Here is a 24,510-nt window from a genome sequence, read left to right on the forward strand (position 1 = left end):
CAAATCAACATATTCCACCATTGATTAACTCTGCATTCAAGAAAATGCATATCCAATAAAGCACACGCACCCAGCACCCTGCTGTCATAATAGCCGTTCAACACACTATACCCATACAGATAGGTAAATAGATAGATAGATAGAAAGAAAGATATATAGATAGATAGACAGATAGACAGAAAGATAGATAGATACATAGATAGATAGATAGATAGATAGATAGATAGATAGATAGATAGATAGATAGATAGAAAGATAGATAGATAGATAGATAGATAGATAGATAGATAGATAGATAGATAGATAGATAGATAGATAGATAGATAGATAGATAGATAGATAGATAGATAGATAGATAGATAGATAGATAGATAGATAGATAGACAGATAGATAGAGCTAGACAGATAGATAGAAAGATAGATAGATAGATATATAGATAGATAGATAGATAGATAGATAGATAGATAGATAGATAGATAGACAGAGCTAGACAGATACATAGAAAGACAGATAGATAGATAGATAGATAGATAGATAGATAGATAGATAGATAGATAGAGAGATAGATAGAGCTAGACAGATAGATAGATAGATAGATAGATAGACAGAGCTAGACAGATACATAGAAAGATAGATAGATAGATAGATAGATAGATAGATAGATAGATAGATAGATAGACAGATAGATAGAGCTAGACAGATAGATAGAAAGATAGATAGATAGATAGATAGATAGATAGATAGATAGATAGATAGATAGATAAAGATAGGTATGGGTATACTTCCAAATATCAAAGTACAAAAATATCGACTGACAAGCACCATTCCAAAAGGATTGAAACACATAACAGAGAAAAAAAATCATGATTTTGCAGGGGGCTATGCCCCCAGCTAATTATATATACCACCAGAGATCACACTACTCTTCATTATCTTAAGAACTTAATGCTGGTAAAAGGGCTCTATGAATATGCCACATAACAATGAATATCAAACATTGCTGGTATCCCTTTAAAGCTGATTTTTGTTCCAATGGGAGAGGGCGCAAGCCCTCACCCTCACTGAACTGTACATATATATCTATATATATGGATCTACATCAACATTTCAGAATGTTGAAGACGATATGGCTGAGACCATATGATCAACATTCAAAATGTCAACCATGGAATAAAAAAAAACACAACAAACACTTATCTTCTTTCCTTGTCTACTGAAGAGCTGAATAAGTTCTAAATGAAAGGGTGAATTTGCTTTCAAACCGGTAGGATACTGAGCCTTCCGTAGTCCTTTTTGTATCAACTGCTGCTTAATGCATTCCTTAAAGTACTGTATCTCAAGTTGTAACTTCTTTAATTTCAGGAGTTTATGATCCAAGTTGTTAAGCTTCTCATTGATTGATGCTGATGCCCCTTGATTCATATCTAAACCTCCAGCCGGTTTTACCCCTTTCAGAGGCTGGGGTGATCAAATGATAAAGTTGAGATTCCATTAACCCAGTCCTCAAATATCCATATATATATATATATATATATATATATATATATATATATATGGATCTACTTCACATGGTCAACATTTCAGAATGTCGAAGACTATATGGCTGAGACCATATGATTGACATTCAAAATGTCGACCATTGAATAAAAAAAAAATATAACAAACACTTATGTTCACACTGCTAGCAGGGGGGCTACTCCCCCTGCACCCTACTCTACCCCCACACCCTCTGGAACTTTACCAGCTCCGAGATCGCACTACAGTACGGAAGATGGAAATCTTTCCTTTCCGCACTGTACAGAGATGCCAGTTCCACATGGTCAACATTTCGAATGTTGATCATATTGTCTCGGCCATATGGTCTTCGACATTCTGAAATGTTGACCATGTGAAGGTGACCCATATATATATATATATATATATATGTATATATATGTATATATATATATATATATATATATATATATATGTATATATATATATATATATATATATATATATATATATATATATATCAACACTAAGATCTCCATATTGCAGAGAAAACAAAATACTCTGAGAAAGAACAATATTGAACTTAATATATACAGACCTACATTTTCACTCATTCAACAAAGTCACCCTGCCCAACTCAGTAATACTTGCAACCCAAATCCTAATCCTGCCTCAACCCTTACCCTAACCCTGCACCTTAACTTTCAAAAACCCTTTCCATAATTCTACCTCTGTCCTGACTAATTGGGTCCGAATGTGTAGTGGGGATTTTGTGATCTAATCACAAAAGGAGACCTCTATGACTGTATTAGTATTAGATGTTTTGAATTTTGTGATATATTGAATTTGAAAATGCTGGCATCAATTGTTTGAGTTTTGATACATTTACATTTTGATAATTCAATAAATACTCATATACATATACTGTATATGTATATATATATATATATATATATATATATATATATATATATATATATATATATATGCATACACATATGTTTGTAGACAGATATAGATAGATATTTAATATTTCTTGTAACATTTTTTTGGCTGAAATAGGGCATATACATAAAACTGAATTGCTGTTACTTCAGTTTACTTTCATCTTGCCATTGAGTTATGGCTATTTTAATTACGTTGTCTAACAGTCCTTTACTCTTTCAGCCAGTTTTCCTAATGAGTTATATCTACATTGTTCTGTTTTATTAAACCTATAGAATTATTTGTCCCTGCCTCATGATTCATAACAAAACCAGTCACATCTTGGATATAGTCACAGTTTGGCATTATTTTCTGTTATGGATGTCTACAGAACTTTGTGCACAAGACAGACTTGTACTGAATATCCTTTTGCAAGCCAAAAAGATGTTAATACTTTATTCCTCTATAACTGAAGTATTGCATGACATCTGCCTGCAAGATATACTTTTCTCATTTTAAATGGAAATTATTTGCTCTTTCATAACAAAATACTAGTGTTTGCTTTTACCTGATTAGATAACTGTTAAAGAATAATATAATATGGCAATAACCCACAGATGGGTGTAGGTAAATCAGCATTACCCACATCCAGCCACGGGTCATTGCTATTATACAATGACATTATTTAAGAAAAAAGTTACTTGCTTTTCTTAAATAATGTCCTTGTATAATGGCACCGTGCTGCTCTTCCGTGTTTTTCCCTGGTATCATGGGGCTTTCTTAATGTACGTGTTCAGAAAATCCAACAATACTTAAAACTTGAAAAACAAACAAAAACAAGCTGGTAAAAAATGGCACGGACAATTTATTAAATGTGAGCGCTTTCAGCCAAGCAGGTGCTCAGCCTTCATCAGACATTAAACAATTTTCACAGCTCTCTATTTATATAGACAACACACCTTGTTTAGCAATAAATTAATTAACCAATCTCAATTATAATTCAATAAAAATACCTAAAAATATATGAAAAATATATACAAAATACTAGATTATCACCATTCTCAAAGAGACCAAGATAAATTATGTAAAAAACACACCATTTCACTCGCATTCTTTCAAATACAAAAACCTATATGTATAGCATGCTAAATTCCTAAAATACTACTCATAAAATAGACTGTGTTAGTTTTGCCAATATAGAAGGAAGGACATTTCTCACATAGAGCCATGTATACAACTCCCTTTGTGTCACAATTGTAATTACCATTAATAAAATAATTTTTCCTATTAACATCAATTTTATTACCTGAGTGAATAAATTTGCATTGAGGGCACATACCACCTTTTCGCATTCCAACTATTTTGTCTTTAGATTTACGGGTAGTTGTTTCAACAAGATTTTTAAGGCTGATACCCCTTCTATAAGTACATTTTGGATGCGTGCCTAAAACTTTAACCAAAGCTCTATCCTCTGAAATAATACTCCAATTCTTAACTACTATATCCCTAATAATTTTATAGTCGACACTATGAGTGAACAAAAAATTAATACCAGGGAGTACAGATGGACTAATATTAGGGGTAGCCTTACTTGATCTACCCATCATGCCACCACCCAATAGGGGCAAAAAATGATTGTAATCCATTTGTGTTTATGTTAGCTAACACAGTCTATTTTATGAGTAGTATTTTAGGAATTTAGCATGCTATACATATAGGTTTTTGTATTTGAAAGAATGCGAGTGAAATGGTGTGTTTTTTACATAATTTATCTTGGTCTCTTTGAGAATGGTGATAATCTAGTATTTTGTATATATTTTTCATATATTTGTAGGTATTTTTATTGAATTATAATTGAGATTGGTTAATTAATTTATTGCTAAACAAGGTGTGTTGTCTATATAAATAGAGAGCTGTGAAAATTGTTTAATGTCTGATGAAGGCTGAGCACCTGCTTGGCTGAAAGCGCTCACATTTAATAAATTGTCCGTGCCGTTTTTTACCAGCTTGTTTCCGCTTGTTTCCGTTTTTGTTTGGCTTTCTTAATGTACTGTACATGCATATCGGACTTACGTTCCCATACTTACACAGTTCATTAGTGTTGAGTTGTGTAAAGGAAGCAATGGAGAAAGGAAGATCTCCATTGCTTTTTTTTTTTTTTTTTTTTTTTAATTAAAAAAAATGAAAGCAGCAAACTTTCAATATACAGAGAAAATATAAGGATAACAGGTGCAATTCTCTAGTTTTGCATAACATACCTGATTATCCTTTTCTTTTTGTCTGTCCCATATGTCTCGTTCTTTTGACGTCTCAAGTTTTTGAAAGCTTATTTATTTATTTTTAAATAAAAAAAAACAAAGCAGAGATTCTGTAGCCTATATTAATAAAAGAAAGTCTGGACGACCGGACTTTTTTTTCCATTGGTATATGCTTGAATTACAATGAGCACGATGGTAGGGCTGACAAATCCTGGTGCTTATTTTTGAATATTAATGGCCAGTCATTGTATAAATATGAATCTACATTGTTGACTATCTCACTTTTTCAGTACAGTTGTGTACAGTATAATATATAATGTACTGTATACATTCTTACTTATATAAATTAGCATCCAGTTTACACCTATGCTGTTTCCAAAATATCCGCTATCACCCGTAATTATTTCAGATCTTCTGTTTTTCCTTACTGGAAATCTACTTGTAAATCTAGATAGATTTTATCCCCTAAAAATTCTTCTGACAACTGAAAATCTTGAAACTTTCAAGAACTTGTTATCAAGCAAATAATTTTGCTTTAACTTGTGACTAGTGTTTGTGTGTGTGTGTGTGTGTGTGTGTGTGTGTGTGTATTGATACACACACAGACACACACACACACACACACACACACACACACACACACACACACACACTCGATCTTCCTTTGTCCATTGCTTCCTTTACACAACTCCGATGTACTGCATAAGTATGGGAACGTAAGTCTCACGTACATGCACAGTACACACACATACACCCCTTTTTCCCCCTACCTGGTGATAACACATTTATGGCCTTGTATTATAGCTGAAAAAGGTGACAGATGGAAAATTGTGCACTTTGTCCACTGATTTTACAATTAATATAGGGTGATGTTTTATACAGTATATATTTCTCATATTTTATATAAATTGGATTATTGCCATTTATCATACACCTTAACTGTTCTTCATAAGCACCATTTCATGATTAATGTTCCATGATAGTTTTATTTTATGTGTATTTGACATGGGATACCAATTTATATAATATTAATTTACGATTGTCTGCTTTATTCTGGCATGTACCCCAGCTGTGTCAGAAAAGGGCCTTTATTAAATCATGCTATCATCCTGGATATCAGACTAATAACAAATAAAATACATTTACTGTCAACAAGAATGATATATTAATGAGTGCATGAAAAAAAGCTTGCCAGAATACCATACCCTGTTCATAGTATGAATATACTTTTTTCTAATCAGATGACAAAGTACATAAGTATTATTTTTCTTCTTTGTTTTCTGCTTATGAAATTCATTTTTGGCTTTATGGAAAATTGTCATAATACTATCATTTTCCAAGGCAACGTCAATTTCTCTTCATAATCTTGTATCCAAAACATACCCCTTTTTTCATTGATCTGTTAAGTCTTTAGGCATATGATTGTTTCTTTACTTATTCATTTTCCCTTAACCATGTGGTTTGCCTTCAGCTCATTCTCTTGTAACAGCAAGCTCAGATAGATTGATTTGTTCACCCCTCTGTTTAGTTCAGCTGGCTCCATCCTTTAGTTATGAACCTCTCAGACTGCAGCTCATTTCCGTTTGATCCAGCTGTTATAGTGTATATTCCCTCTTTATTGTGCCATGTCTAAAACTGGAACAAAGTAGATTGTTATACAGGCAGATATTCGCCTGTCTCACTGCAACATTTAATTGTGATGCTAGAAATCCTGAAAAGTCTAAATATTCCGCATATCTCACTTTGTTGCTGCAGATATGTACTATTCGACTGATAGCCACAGTATACTGGATGAAGTCACAATCTATTGAGCTTTAGTATGTTTTACATACTCTTAAGTACATTATCAGCCAATACTCTCTTTGGTTCTGCCTTTCACCTTTCCTAGTACTTCAGGTACAGCAGCATTTATTTTGAAATAATGTAAGAAAGCTTACAAAGAGCTGTTGTACTTTCACAAGTATTGCAAAACTAGACTTCTTCGTGTGTGTGCATGTGTCTCTCTTTAATATAGATGCGTAGGCACATGTACACTCACAAACACACACAGTATTCTCTGTCTCTCACTTTCTGCTTTCCAACACCTCCTCTTTTATATTACATAAATGAGCAGTCTTAAGACTTACCTAGAATGTCAAGCCTTTTGCAAACTCATATTTTAGCATGGTATAATACTTTTTAACTCTAGTCAATTTGTGTTCTGCAGTCATCTCAAACATTTATAGTGATATAAGTTACGTTATTTCCTTTGGAAATGCTTCTGTATAACTACACTTTATGGGTGTCTGTCTATGTGTGCACACACTGGTGTTAATATCTACATGCCTTGTCCATTCTCAGATATCTTATTAAACAACTTACCACTCTAGTGAGGTAAAATATTAGCAAATGTTTTCTTTCTTTTCTGTTCCTTTACTTTGTATTGCATGCACTAATAAACAGCTAGTTTTTATTACATTTGTCAGGCCTGGAATTTTGAAGGAGCTGAAGACAATGGGATGTGTCTCTCTTTTTATCTTCTTCATAACATTATTTGTCTTAGCAAGACAGGTAAGGATTGCATTTAAACATTCTTATTGCAGACTGCTGATTATTTAGTTCTTAGCAGAGAAAAATGCATGGCTTTACTAGTAAAATGTTGCAGTTACTTGTTTATTTATTTATAGTTACCTGTTTATTAACAGCTGGCCTTACCTGTACATCTTTGGCAGATTCTGAGTTCCTGTGCTGCCTTGGTTCTTTTTTATCTTACCTGTAATAGGCTATTCACAGCACTTGTATGAATAGTGACTTTTAGGTATGTATTTTAACAAAAAAAAAGGAATTAAAACACAACTGATGTCTAAATATAAGGTCAGATGGTATGCCTGTCTTGTCATTTGGTAAGTGTTTCAGTCTTTCAGGCTGAGGATATTATGACCATGATGTAAGTCTGACCAAAACATATTGTCGTTAACAAACATTTCCAACAGATGTGCTATTATAAGATAAAAAGCTGCCAGGTGTCCTTTTTTAATAGTATGTATTTCTTTCACTACCCTTCATTTGCTTTAAGAAAGCATGGCATCTAACTTGGAGTACTGTGTGAAGACATATTCTGCTTATAGATAAAAAGTACCTTTTTTTCTCACAGTACCTAATTTTTCATGTACCTCTTTTTAAAAAAAAATGTAGATACTACAGTGTGCCTGTTGCAGATCAAAATGAGCTATACAACATGAAAATGTGTATGAAATTATGATTTTTGTTAAAAAAAGAAGTGAAAATGTGTATGAAATTATGATTTTTGTTAAAAAAAGCAGTGAAAATTGGTATGAAATTATGATTTTTTGTTAAAAAATGAACATGGATTTGTACTTTATCAGCTATGAAAAGTTTTGACTTTAACTTTCTTGCAGAACTGGTAAAGAACTGGGCCCATCTGCAGTATACATTTCAATGATGTTTTATTGACTGTACTACAGACAGTGGTCAGGCAGCACAATGCCACAGCAAAAAAAAAAAAGAGAGAGATGCTTCCACTATTAGTGGATGAAATGCACCAAGGATCAGAATCCTCAAACTGCATTTGACATAAATGTCTTGTCAAAAGCACTTTTTAAATGTTTTTGGAAGTTGACAAGCCCCCTTACATGCCCCAGTATGGGGCGGGGGCAAGCTCACCACACCCTCCAAACTTATATATAACAACTACATGGTCTCACAAACTCAAAGAACAGGGAAAATTCCCCAAAAACGGAATCACTGTTGGCACAACTAACTGACAGCGACTTCTTGTGAAGGAAATCCAATTATAACCAAGTCAAAACTTGGCAGTTGAAACTCAAGAGCTCAAGCTTCATCCACCAGTAGGATAACCATTTAAGCTGAAAGACAGTTTATCTTCGGCAGCATTCGCTTTATGCTTTAATTCTACCATGTCTTTACCTTCAGCTTTACATGATCATGGCATTTGCTCACATTGCAGCTTAACAATGAGGCTATGCTAAACAGTAAAACATTGGGAAAAGTTGTTTTTCATGACATTCATTGTTCCTTGTTTATTTATTATTTCCTTTGCATGGCATTTTGCTACTCGAATTTTACACAGAAAATGTAAATTGTCTCCACAATTCATTATCCATAAAATGCCATGTTCTTCCGTAGCACTCATGCTTCGTTGTGTTCATCATATATTATCTGCATGTGTCTCTGCTCACGCCAGAATGAGTGCTGTTCACCTTCTCATAGGAAGTGTTCCTCATGTTGCAAGTGAATATTACCTATCAGTAAGGGAAAAAAGTGCAGCTGAGTTCTTCGACCCAAACATGGTTCACTGTAAGTGATTCTAGAAAAAGTGAATGTGAGAAATACAAGCAAAGTAAACCTGCACATATTTTGTGAAATTTGGAGAAGAGGGAGAAAGTAAGGAAAATGCAACACCGCCATTTCTTTCTTCTCCAAGTCTAATCATTATGAGCACCAAAGAAACAGAGACAAGTCTACATGATATAAAACTGAGAACCAAAACGTAGACTTACCACCCACCTTCACAGAGTGAATGAAAAGATGAAAAATCCAAATATCCAAGTAAAAACAATGTTATTAACCAAATACAACTGGCAAACCAGTTAAGAATTTTTATCCATAAAAGGACTTCATCAGAACTGGATATGAACCTTCTCTAAAAACTTTAAATAGGAATACAGACACAGTCACATGACTTCATCAAGTCTTAAGCTAATGGGTTAATTAATCGATAAAAAACATTTGCATAAAACTTCTCTGTGGCATTCTACCAATCCAGTTAATTACAACATTTATAACTTATTTAAAAAGACTAAATAAACATTCTTAACTTTAAATATATAATCAATAATCACTTGTTGCATTTAAACCATAAATTTAAAAAACTATAAAAAACATAGAAATAGGGTGTACAAATATGTTTAAGTGTAATTAAATATAAAAAAAAATTATAACTATGCAGCCCAAAGCTTCAACGCATTCTGCAAGGAAATTTCTGTGGTTCACTTGCGATCAGCTTCAGCTGCCATAAAAGTTCTCTTTTCTCTAAAGTCTGTTCCCAAGATCCACCCCTGGGATTTTGTATTACTTGCCCTATTACAAAGAAGTAAAATATTTTACTATTTTTGCAGACTAACTTGTGACTAACAAGTGATATATTCTTCAAGTGTGTATTTTTTAAGGTTGTTCTATAACAGAATATTTTTACTTGAGATCTATAGGATCAATGTGTATATTTGTATTTGATTGCTACATTTTCTTCATGTATGTATGGAGGATATAATTTTTTAAACATATATATATATATATATATATATATATATATATATATATATATATAATTATTTTGTTATTCTGAGTCCACTAAAATGTTTTAACTTTTAGTGCTGACCCTGATTGGATCCTTCATTTTGTTTAATGAGTTTATAGAACAATGGCATATGAAGCTTAACTGGAGATACAAGTTTCAGGAAATGTTTTGAATGGCCATGTCTATATCTTTTTTTATTGGAGCAGAATTTTCTATATATATATTTTCAATGGAACAAGTCCTTTTTAACTTTGTTCTTATTATGGAGAGGCATATGTTAACACGCACCTGACAGAACAACATTTTCTAACTGTCTGTATAGCATTTTCTCTACGGCACATTAAACTGATCTATTGCTTGAACATATATATTTTTAGATTAGTTTATAAGTGAGTTTATCTTCCTTTAGCTTTGTATGATCAATACCTTTATTTGGTTTTGATCATTATATTTATATAACAAAAGTTATGATCTTCCATCCTACTAGACTATCATACATCTGTACCTCCTTCTATATTACTTCTGGCAATAATACAAAAATCATCCCTGAATCTCAGTCAAAATTACTTGGTGTTATAGTTGCTAATAATCCATGGTTTGATCTATATATATCCCAAACAATAAAGAAAGTTCATAAAAAATGGGTATCTTATACAAGATCAAAAAATTCCTAACTGATGCTTCTGGTATTGCTGTTTCTAGAACCCAGCTCCTGTCAACTTTGCTGTATGCCTCCCCTATTCATGTTGATCTAAAAAAGGCAGATCTAAAGAAACTTGCTATATGCTATAACAATATAGCTAAATTTGCTACTGGCTGTCCACATCATTGCACCACTGTTACTCCTTAAAAAATATCTTGGCTAGAACTACCACAGCTATTATCATACAATCAACTAATCATGGCACATAAACTATTATATTAGGCTAAAAAAGTCCAGCTCTGTTAAACATATTAAATCCTTATGTTACCAACCATAATCTTAGATCTGAAAATAAATCACTACTACAAGTGAACAAATCAACCAATACTGCTGGTGATTCCTTATATTCTCCCAATGTAGCAAAAGTTTGGAGTTCTCTTCCTCTTACTATTAGAACTACTATCAATGTTCATCAGTTTAAAAACTCCCTAAAAGGTTTCCTTAATGACTCATGGCTTTGTTCATGTACTAGCCCAGGCTAAATTGCTGTAGAATTGTTTGGTCTTACTATTCTAGCTCGATCCAACTAATTGTAATATTCAAACTTTGTTAAGTTTGTTATATTTAACTGATTTTTTTTTTTTACTTTAAAGAACTTGTACTTACTGTATCCCTCAATTGTACAGCATATTTCTTACTTTGTCTTTTGAATTATGTATTCTCTGAAATATGTTATTGTTTATGCTGTAAAATGTCTGGAATAATATGTATTTGTACTCTTAAGATACATGTGGAGCTTTTCTCCTGGGCCTCCATTGAAAATGTTTTTTTTTTTTACCCAGTCGAACTTTCCTGGTTACCAAATAAAAAAAAGACATACATATATATATATATATATATATATATATATATATATATATATATATATATATAGACTTACAAAGCCATGTCCAACTCAGAATTGATGGACATGCTCCACCTAAAGAAATCCAAGTCACTGCGAGCCACGCGCTCTAATGAGCTAAACCTCGCCACAACAATAAATAGAACATGCTGGAGGGATAGATTCCTGTCACAGAGACTCCCCATGCTTTGGAACAAAATTCCTAACTACATTAGGCAGAGCCCCTCACTAACACTCTTCAAGAGAAGCCTTGATGAGTGGATGGGTAACAGAAAGTACACCCCTGGGATCACTTCATTGGCTCTGCTTGACAGAGGCTCAGTTAATTAATCAATGGGGCGACAAAAGCCAACACACTCTGGCTAGGCTTATAAATGCCCTCGGGCAGATAGCCTAATACCTACCTATGAACCTATGAACATATATATATATATATATATATATATATATATATATATATATATATATATATATACTTTTTTATCTTGCTGAGTCCACAAATAAGTTTAATTCATAATTTAGACTATGATTGGCCTTCTCACTTTGTTTAGTGAGTTGATAGGTTAATGCCACATGAAGTTTAATTGGAGGTACAATGTGTAGGAAAAGTGGTGACTGGTCATTTCTATTCCCTTTTTTATTAGAGTAGAATTCTTTAAACATGTTTTTATCGGAGTGATTCCCCTTTGTTTTATCCAATGCTTCAACTAGTGGTTTGATACACTAGTCGGATGATATATTCGAAAGATACCATTTTTTTATAAAGTGGCTGGTGTTGCAAGACCAGGAATAACATATGCTGAAGTGAACGGCTTTTGATTTATTATTGTAGAAGGTAATTTTTTATGTTAGCTGGCTTTTTGCTAGAATTGTACTTTCTAATTACAGACAACAGGTCACTATCAGTTTCTTCATTATTTGTTTTTTGTTACAGAAGACTTGAAACCTTGTCTCTGATTGGTCCTTAGGGGTCAGCTTATTTTATTAATTAATTGTTTTTAACATGTGATTATTTAGATTACTTTGATTGGTTGCTAGTTGTTTTATATGTGTGTTTTGTATATTCTTTATGGTCTCTAGAAGCAGTTATGTTATTACCACAAAAGTGTATACCAGTGAATAAAAATATTGTTTCTACAGTCATGGTAGCCTGGAGTTTGTTGTTTTTTTGCTGCAATCTTTAAAGCTTGCTAATTCATTACACTCCCAGAAAATATGGTCCCATTTATCTCTTTCTTCCTATCATACCTCCAACATTTGCAGTCTGCCTGAGGAAAAATTCTTTGGAGTCTTCTTGGAGGGTATAAAAATAACTATGCAAACATTTTCAAGCAAAGATCCTAAATCTTCTAGACATTGTTGCATATTTGGGAGACATACATATATCCTCCCACTATTTCTTTGTAAATTGCTTATCCAACCTCTCTTCTCAATCCTTTCTAACCTCCTCTGATAGATTCTTATAGTTATCATGCAATATTTAATATGCTCTACTAATTATTCCTTTCTTAATGGCAGCTTCGGTTCCAGATTCTACTAAAAACTCTAACAGTGCTGGTCTTTCATTTAGGACCCCCCTCCCCCCATTTCTTTCTATTTGCCTATACTCTGATATCAATCCTTGATAGGGAAGGCAATCTCTAACCTGCAGTCTAAATAAGTTATTGGTGTCTTCCATTCTAGTACCTTTCCACTCTCTAGTTATTTGCTGCCAGTGCTTTGGTTCCTTTGTCAGTTTTCTCCAATAAATTCCAGCCCCCTCTTGCCTATTATCTGTATCCCAATTGCAGTCATCCCTCTCAGGAGAATCTCCTTTCTCCGTTCCTGTGTTGGCTTAGTTCTTAGAATACTTTCTGCTACTTTATTAATACAATATTCTGTAAGTTTATTGTTATTATCCTTAAAAGTCTGCATCCAAAATACAGTCTTTCCTCTGTTTCTTTATCACGTCTTTCCACTTTAATTATAGTTTTCTGCTTGTGCTATGTAACTATGTTTCTCTGAAATACCCCTTCAAATCGGGCAAGCCCAATTTGCCCTGTTCTATTGGAAGAATAACCTTATTCCACTTGACTCTTGCTGTCTTCCCCTCACAGATAAAATCCTTCAGCTCTTTATTAATTGCTATCCACAGTTTCTCCTTTAGTTCATAAAAATATGCCTGATCAGTATATAAGACTAAAGGGACTAAAACCGTAAAACTGCTTGTATCTTACTATCAATAGCCATATAATAGAGCTTCTATTTTCACAGTTTTTGTATTATCTTTTGTTTAGTCTTTTCCCACGTATTGTAGAACACCCTGTTGATGCATAAATTAAATAAACTGACTGCCTTAAATTGAGTTTGCATTTCTATTTTAAGATCATATTTGTTTTATTGTTATTTTCACAAGTAAGTCAAGCCCATTTTCAGCCATGACTTCATTAAAATAATTTAAAGAAAGGGAGAGCTACACTAACAGCAGAAGCCTCATTAAAAATAAACTATTGACTAGACAACCACAAAGGTAAAGAGGAAAGCAAAACATCTAACACCAATAAACGAAAGTCCAACAGTTGTAAAAGAAAACCAAGCACTGATTCCCAAGCGAAAAACAGGTAATCCACTGAGTTTATTATCGGACTGACACGAACAAGTAAAAACAATAAAACCATAAAGCATAAAACCAATCAACGTAAAGCGCTTTTCGTCCGGATCTTATCCGGACTTCTTCAGACAAACAGTTCCATCCCAAAAATCAAAATTCAAATAGATAAACACCCAAAGCACTGACCAATCAAACCCAGCTCCATACTTAACTAGTTCTTAAAGTGACAAACTTTCTATTAAAATCAAATGTTATACTATAATTACCAGAAACTATGTAGTGTATTCATTATGTAGTCAAACACTTATATCTTCCTTCTTACAGGTCACTTATGAATGGAAAGGTTCACATGTCTAAAAGGGTATATTTAATACAACCATTGGAACAAAAGTATATTTAAAATATGAACGTTCTAACAAATTGTAAACACTACTATGACCCCTTAAAATATTTTCAGTTAGACTTAGATACTGTTCATATCCAACTGGACTAATTGAAGGTTCTGAGTTCCACAAGGAACTTTTAATGCTATTCAACAATCAAGGTTTGGAACTATTACAGTGTATGACAAAACATTACCAGATATTAGTGAATGAACTCACGACTGACACCACAAAATTGGAAAAAGAAATTAAAGGGGACTTAGAGTTTAATAGATACCAATATGAATATAATAGAACATTTACAAGTATAGCACAACAAATGCAGAAATTTAAATTAACTAAAATCAAGAAATTGGAGAGGGATTTGAAAGCATACAAAGAGGGTTATGCATATCCAAAACCACCAAGTTCACAGAACTATGGGAATAGAAACAGAATGAATGTAAATTCTGAACATGGGCAAGAACAAAGGCTAGTTTCTAATAGGAGAAATAGTACTGTGAGAAATGAAGAAGTATCTAATAGTGTGGACTTTATTAATGAAACTGTAGATGAAACCTTTAATGACGAAGGAGGTATGGAATACCAAAACAAGGGTGTTGTACACCCATGCCCCCAGGACAATAACCAACGGCAACCACAATCAAATCAAAAAAACTACAGAGGGGGGAGGGGGAACAACTGGAGGCCGAACTTACAACAAGGTCCCAAAAAGAGATACAACACTCGCAGCAACAACAAGTATTAGGAATGACTTTATTTAATTTCATAACAAACAAAGAGGGTGATTTTAAAATCTTTAACTACACCAAATGTTGTATTGATGAGGCTTTGGTTGAACTATTTGCAAGGGGTTTAACTTTTGTCCCATCGAATAGGTGTAATATTGCTGAACTTTTGATTGATTTTAAATTGTTTATCCGGAAGTTGAATTTAAGTGTATTATTAGGAAATTCATCATATAGTAACAATGAACTAAGGGTATCCAGCACTTTCAACCCTCCATGTAATGCAGTTATTGGTATGTTTGAACATTTATGTGAACAAGAATTTAGACAAGTGGTGAAGAATTTCAAAAAGGATGGACATAATGAAAATATTACAAGTGAGGAAAAACAACTATTAACAATGTTTAGGACCCTACCGGTTAGATTTATGAAACCTGATAAAGGTGGGGGCCTTGTTGTTATGTATAATGACGATTATAATAAGCAAATGACATTACTTTTGGAAAAGGAAACTTATGAGGAAGTGAACCGGCACCAACTGAACCAAGCATATAACAGAATAAAAATGTTTATTAGTGATTTATACACTGACGGTTTAATTGACACTAATTTAAATCATTATTTAACAATGCTGTCCCCTAAAATTCCAAAACTTTTTGGTGTACTGAAAATTCATAAAAGCCTGTGTAATCCACCATTTAGACCTTTGGTGGATGCAAGGCAATCGATCACATACCCATGTGCAAAATTAGCAGACTCAATTTTGAAAAAATACGTGGGTAAGGAAGTACAGATATTAAAGGACTCTTGGTCCTTCTTGAAAGTAATAGAGTCATCAATATTTAACAGTGAATTCAACTTCCTCACAGTGGATGTATGTGATCTTTATTCCTGTATACCACAAAATGTAGGTACACAATGGGTAGTGGATTTTATTAGAGAAAAAGGAGCAACAGGGAATTAATGTTTGCTAGTAGAACAACTTTTAGACATAGTTCTGAAAAACAACTATGTGTCATTTGACAATAAACTACTTTTACAGAAGATTGGGATAGCAATGGGTTCCCCAGTAGGTGCGAGTTTTGCAAACTTGGTTATGGCCTACTGGGAAACAACCTTTATCTTAAACAGTGAGTGGAAAGAAAAAATCCTTCTCTATAAAAGATTCCTAGATGATATATTTATTATTTTTAATGGAGACAGTAGTCTAGCGGAGGAACTGGTTACCTTTTTCAACTCAACAAGTACCTTTCTAAAATTTACAAAAAATTTTCAGGAGTCAAAGATTAACTTCTTGGATGTAGAACTGAGTAAAAACGTACAAGAAGGTAGATATACAGCAAATATTTATAGAAAAAGCACTTACTCGAACACATTCTTACATTTTTCAAGTTCACACCCACACCACCAAAAGAAATCTGTGGTGAAAGGCCAGCTCGTATGAGCGGCCAGGATGACAACCTTGAACGATGTTTTTTAACAGGAATGTAGTTTACTTTACAGGATGTTTTCTCATAGAGGGTACCCTAGTCAATTCTTAAGGGATATATTTCAAGAGGTAAAAATGAAGAGGAGAAATGGGATATATATACCCATTTTACATGGAAATTCAACAATTGATTTAACAAGTAGAATTGACACTTCAACTAATAGTGCCCACGAACAGAGAAAACTTAGCCTAAGGGAAGAAGTGAACAGTATTGTAGATGTTTTGAAGGTGAACGAAAACTTCTCCCTGGCATTTACATTTACTTATTGCCCAGAGGCTGTGGACATCCAGAAAGTAGTAAGAAAATACTGGTTTTGTCTATCACTGGATAAGGACGTTTCTAGTAAGATAGACCAATTCCCAATCTTTACGTTCAGGAAGGGATCAAACATGAAAAACCTTTTAGAAACAAAATGTAAAGTGAAGAAAGACAATTCAGGTACACATAAATGTGGTGCATGTAAATATTGTTCTTTTATTGACACATCTAATACTTTTAATGTTAGAAAAGAAACATTTGCAATTTTGGATGCATATAACTGTAATACAAGGTCGATAGTTTATTTGGCTCAATGCCAACATTGTCCGTCATTCTATATAGGGAAGACGGACCGTCGTTTGAGAGATAGAATATATGAGCATTTATACGGACTCAGTAAGAAGAAAGGTGAAAATGCCCTAGCTAGACACTGTGAGCAGAACATCGGACACAAATTTAAATTTATGGTGATTTGTCAAATAAATAACAATAATACAGGAGCTAGATTCTTTAATGACAACTACATCAAGCTATTGCTCGAGAAAAGGGAATTAAGTTGGCAATTACGCTTACGGGCATTTATGGATCCAGGTCTTAATGAAACATGCTCCATAGCATGTATTTTAAAACTAAGAAGCTTCTGGAGATAGGTCATTTTATAATGACGTTGTTAAACTTTAATCTTCAATAGGTTCCCCGTAGGAAGGGCATGTAGTTTACATATGATTAGTACCTAGATTTATAAACAAATTCCAGCAATTTAACATCATTACAATATGTAACATCATCACTGTGAGTATGAGTAACCTACAGGGTAGCTGTTGGGTAGGTTATAATAGTTAATATAACAGATTTGAAGTCGGGCAACTTGAACACCATATAAGATCGTCATGTATTAACTTGATTTTATTGTACACCATTTAGTGGTCGGGTAGGCACGTATAGACCATAGGACTATATGTAACATGAATGTTAACAACCTGGTATTATAAGTTCGTACACACCATTTACTAGGTTTATAGGTATTGGTATTACAATTCATTCAGCAAATTTTAGGAAATTAGAGTTAGTTTTGTTCGGGGGGGCTATTTAAGTCACTCGTACATTAGAGAATAACCCATACGCATATTAGTGTATTCAACACTATAGGGAATGAAGTCCGAAATATGTTCTATTATTATCTTTGGAATAAACCACATTATACGTGGTGGTATGGGACAGTAAAAGTATATAATATTTTTGTAAACACTTTAAATCGACAAGAAGACTAACTGAAACTATTTTAAGGGGTCATAGTAGTGTTTACAATTTGTTAGAACGTTCCTATTTTAAATATACTTTTGTTCCAATGGTTGTATTAAATATACCCTTTTAGACATGTGAACCTTTCCATTCATAAGTGACTATAAGAAGGAAGATATAAGGGTTTGACTACATAATGAATACGCTACATAGTATCTGGTAATTATAGTATAACATTTGATTTTAATAGAAAGTTTGTCACTTTAAGAACTAGTTAAGTATGGAGCTGGGTTTGATTGGTCAGTGCTTTGGGTGTTTAACTATTTGAATTTTGATTTTTGGGATGGAACTGTTTGTCTGAAGAAGTCCGGATAAGATCCGGATGAAAAGCGCTTTACGTTGATTGGTTTTATGCTTTATGGTTTTATTGTTTTTACTTGTTCGTGTCAGTCCGATAATAAACTCAGTGGATTACCTGTTTTTCGCTTGGGTATCAGTGCTTGGTTTTCTTTTAGGAAAGCAAAACATGATAGAATGATAAGCACAGTATCTTTAAATGATTCCTAAGTGATATACAGCCTCACCATTGCAGCTATTACATCTGAAAAGATAAATATCAATACAGACACTTTAACAAAATGATTATGCAGGAAATAATCTGATACAGTGAAAGGCAGGGTAACTTTTACTTCAAAAGTGGGTATAGTTTGAGATGATGCACACTTTTTATACAGTCTAAGTAAAAGGATGTCAGATAGTGAAAACATAGCCAGATATTATCAGAACAGACTGGAGAGGATTAATTAAGGTAGTGGCAGTTTCCATGTTATTTAAGTGGTTATAAGTTAAGGTACAATTATTGGTGATTGGCAGTGAATTCCACATTATAGGAGCCCATACTCAAAACAGATTTGTAGCATTCCAGGATATAGCACATATGGTTCAATGAAAACGGATCCTTACCTAATGACCACAGATTCTGTATCCAGTGTTTCATTTGTTGAGCATGCCAAAGAGGAGTGAATCATCTCAAATATGAGATAGCAGGCCTGCATTGAGAATCTTTTGTCTATATTTACAGTCAGTTCCAATTTTTCACTATATAAAATAAATGGAGGTAAAAAAAACTATAAAATAATATTCCCACACATACATTGCTTACGCAATAGTCATATTTATAGGGATATGACAAGATGAAGTATTTAGGTATTCGGGTAAAAAGGATTCAATTATGACAGCTAAGGATATATGGGAAGACACTTAAAGGACAATATAAAAAGTGAAAAGTTGGAAGCTCTTGATGATGTATATGAATAGCAAGGTACAGTGGTAAAAATATTTTTAGTCCCTGTAGTACTGTATACAGACCAGGGATTTTTTTTTTCTCACTGAGAGGACAATTTGTAGACCATAATTAATAAAGAATTGAAGGAGTTTATTTGGGAGGAAAACAGAGCAAGAATTAAGTGGGATATATTGTTTCTCCCAGAAAACAAGGCAACTTAGGATTACAAAATTTGAAGGGATACTTTACAGGTTTATATACATAGTACAAGCAGAAGGTTACAAACCAAAGTTAAAAGAAATTATTTGAAATGGGGGACAGGGGAGTTCACAAAATAAGGAAGGAATAGGTTTTTGGATGAGGCCCTTAAGGAGAACAGTAACAACCATGCAGAATATTAAATGTACAAAACAGCAGAAAATATTTTGGGAAGTAGGCCAACAAAGAAATGGAGAAAACAGATTTTAATATTAAGGATGAATATAAGTAGGGGGACAGAAAATAGACAAGAAAGAGATGGAATTTGTTGGTGCAAATTTGCCAAGGAACCAAGGTATTGGGAGCAAATAACAAGGGAGGGAAAAATGTGACAGGGTGAGATGAGGTCAAACAGAAGTTCAGATTGTAAGATCGAGACTGCCCTCAGTACCAGGGATTTACAACATAGTATAGGCACAGAGAAATGGATAGGGGAGTGATAAATAAAATATCAGCTCTGGTTGAGTTTATAGTTGAGCATAGAACAGAGGCTGTGATAAAAAGGGAGCACTATTAGTGCATATAAAATAGTGCATGATAACTATGCGAGTCAATAGGGGGGTGATAAATTAAATATCAGCTCTGGTTGAGTTTATAGTTGAGTCTAGAACAGAGGCTGTGATAAAAAGGGATCACTATTAGTGCATATAAAATAGTGCATGATAACTATGCGAGTCAATCAGAAGATGTTAGAAGAGAATGGGAAATGAGAATACAAAGGCAATATACAAAGAAACAATGGGAGGACGTTTATGTGGCTCCAGAGTATGGGCAATATACAAAGAAACAATGGTAGGACATTTATGTGGCTCCAGAGTATGCAACAAAATCTTCCAGGTTTAGGATTTCTGCATGAAAGTGTTTGCATGTATATTTTTATACCCATGTAGACTTCACATAAGTTTTCCACTGGTAGATAATTTTTGGAGGTGTAATGGAATAGAGAGGGTACCTGGGAACATGTTTTTGAGAATGTAATGAGTTGATAGACTAGAAATTCCTTACAGGATATTTTGCCACAGATGTTGGGGAAGCAAATTATTTTAACTAAGGAAATTATTCTTTTAGGCTGGGATATAGAAACTGAATTTTGTAGACTCGGTAAAGCCCATCTAAGTTTCATACTGCTGGTTGTCAAAAAAGCAATCCCTAGGAAATGGAAATCAAAAGCAAATCCAGCTGTAACAGAATTAATGAATGTTGTAAAGGAGATAAAAGAACTGGAGATGGAATCTTTCAAAAGGGAAGTAATAAACTACATAGAAATGAATGAAATCTGTGGGAACAATACAATCAGAATAATGTTCTAGAGGAGTGATATTTCAGGGAAGGCAGGATCTGAGTAATATATGTAATGCTAAACTGAATAATTATTTTTTTAAACAGGAAACATTTTTATTGAATTATCACTTATGACATAGGCAATTATGGATTCACTTCAGGATATCGAAGGTTTAAAACTTCGAATTTCATATGGTCAAGACCATATGATTGACGTTTCAAAACTTCTAAATTCTGAAATAAATACAGAAACAAAACCATGTTCCTCAACATTTTTGCAGGAGGCAAGCCCCCTGCACCCCCCACCCCCTGCTATTTAAATATACCAACTCAGAGATCGCACTACAGTGAGGAAAAGGGAAATTTTCCCATTCTGTGCATACCTCCCAACTGTCCTGAATTACTCGATTTTTACCAAGTTTTGGGGTCCAAAAATGGGGTGCCACAATTCCTGAGTGGCACCCCTTAATTTCCAGTTTTTGTCCTTTGTTTTTTATTTTTCATGCTTTCATCATGAGCGTGATGATGTCAGCACACTGTCAGGGCTCCCAGCCTGTCGGAATTCAGCTCGCGCACGTATTTCTGGTTCAAATCTGCAAGCGGGAACAGCTTGTTTGTGGATATCTCGCTCCTGCCTTTCCGTTTCTGGATTTTATTTTATTTAGAAGCTCCAGTTGTGAAGGGTGCACTCTTGAATTGTATTTAGAAGATCTGTCAGCTTGTTTATGGATGTAGCGCTTGTGGTGGATACAGATTGGTGGTATTTAGAAGACTCGTCGCCTGGGTGCAAACAAAGTAAGGAACCTGAAAAAAAAATATTTAATCTATGATTTCAAGTGCATTTAAAATGTGATTTTAGGTAAATATTGGAAACACCAAAGGAAACGGCCTCTGCATTATTTTACAAGAAGCAAAGATTTTGTCTTATTTACTTATTTCTATTTTAAGTGTAGTAATTTGCTGATCTCAAGAAGATACATTTCAGCCAAAGTCTGAAGCGGCAGAAGTAGAAAACCCGGCAGCAACTAAAAGTACTTTGTGGCCTTGATATAGCACTGTGTTATAAAACATTGGGTAGTTTCAGATGAGTTACAATAGCTTATGTGGTTTTACAAATTGTTTTAACTGAAGCATGCCATAAGTATAATGTAATTACAGAGAATCTTTTATTTTATCAATGGAGATTTGTTAAGTTCTGTACTGTTGGACTCTGAATATCAAGCCTTGATTTTAAAGTCATACTCTGTATTCTGTGTCTGAGATCACTGAACAATGGAGGTAATAAAATTGTACTCTCATCTCCAAGGTTGAGTGAGTTTAAGTTTATCAAGTCACAGTGGGTGTAGAGAGAGGCTTGTCCTCCCCTAGAAAAGGTTGTTTTTGGAACATTTTTAAGAGAATTATTTCTTTTTGCCACAGATGTGACATTGGTATTACGTATTTTCATTAATATCTATTAATTATTTAACCAGCTACTATAGGGTGTATTTGGCTTATCCTGTATCGCACTTATTGCTTTCTGCCATACATTATCAGATGTTGTATTTCTTGTGGAAACTAGATATTTTGTTGTACGGCTTCAGCTCTGTAGATAAAGAAGACAGTCAAAGGAATAGACCTGAATTTCAGATAGCTGTCTGGGGTAAGAAACAATGAACAATTATCCAAATTTCACCCTTTTCGTGAATGAGGATTTTCTTTGAATGTGGTGTGGGTTTTAATGCTGTTTCAATGAATGTGAGTTTCAAGGGCAGAGAAGTTTTAATGCCAAGTCTATTTTCGATGTGAGACAGTGTTGCTTTGTTTAGCAGATGTCTATTGGTGTTTGTGCATTGGGCTGTAAAATGTAAAAATCCAAATAATCATTATATTAGTAAAGCAGTATGCACACATTAGTGTTTATGGTAAATAGGGTGAAATAGCCAGGTAATGGGACATTGGAATGGCTGCAGGGGGACACTGGTGCCATATTTTGAGTGTCCGTTCTTCAGTTTACATTTGAAAGTTAGTATCCCACAATTCCATTGGAGTGGGTGTGGTTACATAATTATGTATGCAAATTGTATGTTAATCAGCATACCGATTTGTATCTATTTTTCATGGGCCTTGTCCAGATTTTTGATATTTCCAGGTTGAGAGGTATGATTCTGCACTGTATGGAGATCTCCGTTCAGAACATTTGAAGTTTGAAAACTTTGATCATATGGTGCCAACCATATGACATTTGAAGTTTTAAACCTTTGATATTCTGAAGGGAACGTGCAATTATACATTTATTTAAATGAAAACAAACCATATTGCCATATTTTCGGGTGCAAGCAATAGACTGTCATTGTCAGTTAAAGTTATAGCTCATTCAGTTCCTGTCTTCCCTAAAACCTCATTCCTCCTCTAAAATCTTATTCAGTATGTATTGTTCCCACAATTTACATTTTTTCTATTTAATTTGTTCCTACAGTTTTCTAAGGATCCCACTTCCAGTTCTGTTATCTCTTTTACTACATTCCCTACTTCTAATACAGTTGTTTTAGATTTTGATTTCCCTTTTCTAGTAATTGTTTTTTATCAGCCACCTGGATTACACTCAGCAATGAGTTACTATAAGCAGTCAATTCTAATTCTGTATCACAATTAGAAAAACAATAATAATTTCCTTACACCAAATTGCTCACCCAGTATTTCTGATACAGTAATCTGCAGGGAATTTTTAAACTCTGCCAACTCATTACCCTCCCAAAAATATAATCCCAATTACCTCAGCTTTCCCATCACACTGCCAACATTTGCAATGTACCTGAGGAAAAATTCTTTGGAGCCTGCCTGGGTGATAAAAATACTTAAGCAAACACTTCCAAGCAAAGATCCTAAATATAGGGTCTATATTGAATCGGCGAATGCTTAAAAAAGTGAACGCTGATTCATTGACCCTATTTAAGCGAAAGCTTACAATCCTGAACACTCGGAACAGTGATTTTTGTCCCAGGGAAAAAGATTGCTGTTCCACAAAAAAAATTAAATCTTAAAACAGTATATAATGTAGGGAGCTTTGCCCCCCACACCCCCTTACTTAAATATACCAACTCCAAGATCACACCACAGTGGAGGAAATGGCATACTCCCAAAACTGGCCCAGGGATTTTTTTCCTGGAAAAAAATTTGCTGTTCCGGGTGTTCAAGATTGTAAGCTTTCATTTACATAGGGTCAATGAATCAGCGTTTGCTTTTTTAAGCGTTTGCTGATTCAGTATAGACCCTAAATATCTTCTAGACTTTGTTACATATTTGGGAGCCATTCTCATATCTTCCCATTGTTTATTTGTGAATTGCATATCCAGTGTCTCTTCCCAATCATCTCTAACCTCCTCTGATTGATTCCTATGGCTGCCATGCAATATTTTATATGCCCTAATAATTATCCCTTTTTTAACAGCAGCTTCTGTTCTAGATTGCAATA

At 33.9% G+C, this 24,510-nt stretch overlaps 1 protein-coding gene across 1 annotated transcript in view; it reads left to right on the forward strand.

The window, feature by feature from the left end:
• The window catches only part of ADCY2 (adenylate cyclase 2), a 4,311,002-nt gene that overhangs the window by 4,086,783 nt on the left and 199,709 nt on the right, over window positions 1–24,510 (forward strand). The window contains exon 19 of the mRNA XM_044065410.1: window positions 7,143–7,227. Within this exon, the coding sequence (XP_043921345.1) occupies window positions 7,143–7,227 (85 nt within the window). The remainder of the gene's footprint in view (window positions 1–7,142; window positions 7,228–24,510) is intronic.

Source organism: Protopterus annectens, chromosome 3.part0, assembly GCF_019279795.1.
Source record: "Protopterus annectens isolate FY-2018-M chromosome 3.part0, PAN1.0, whole genome shotgun sequence".
NCBI lineage: Eukaryota > Metazoa > Chordata > Ceratodontiformes > Protopteridae > Protopterus > Protopterus annectens.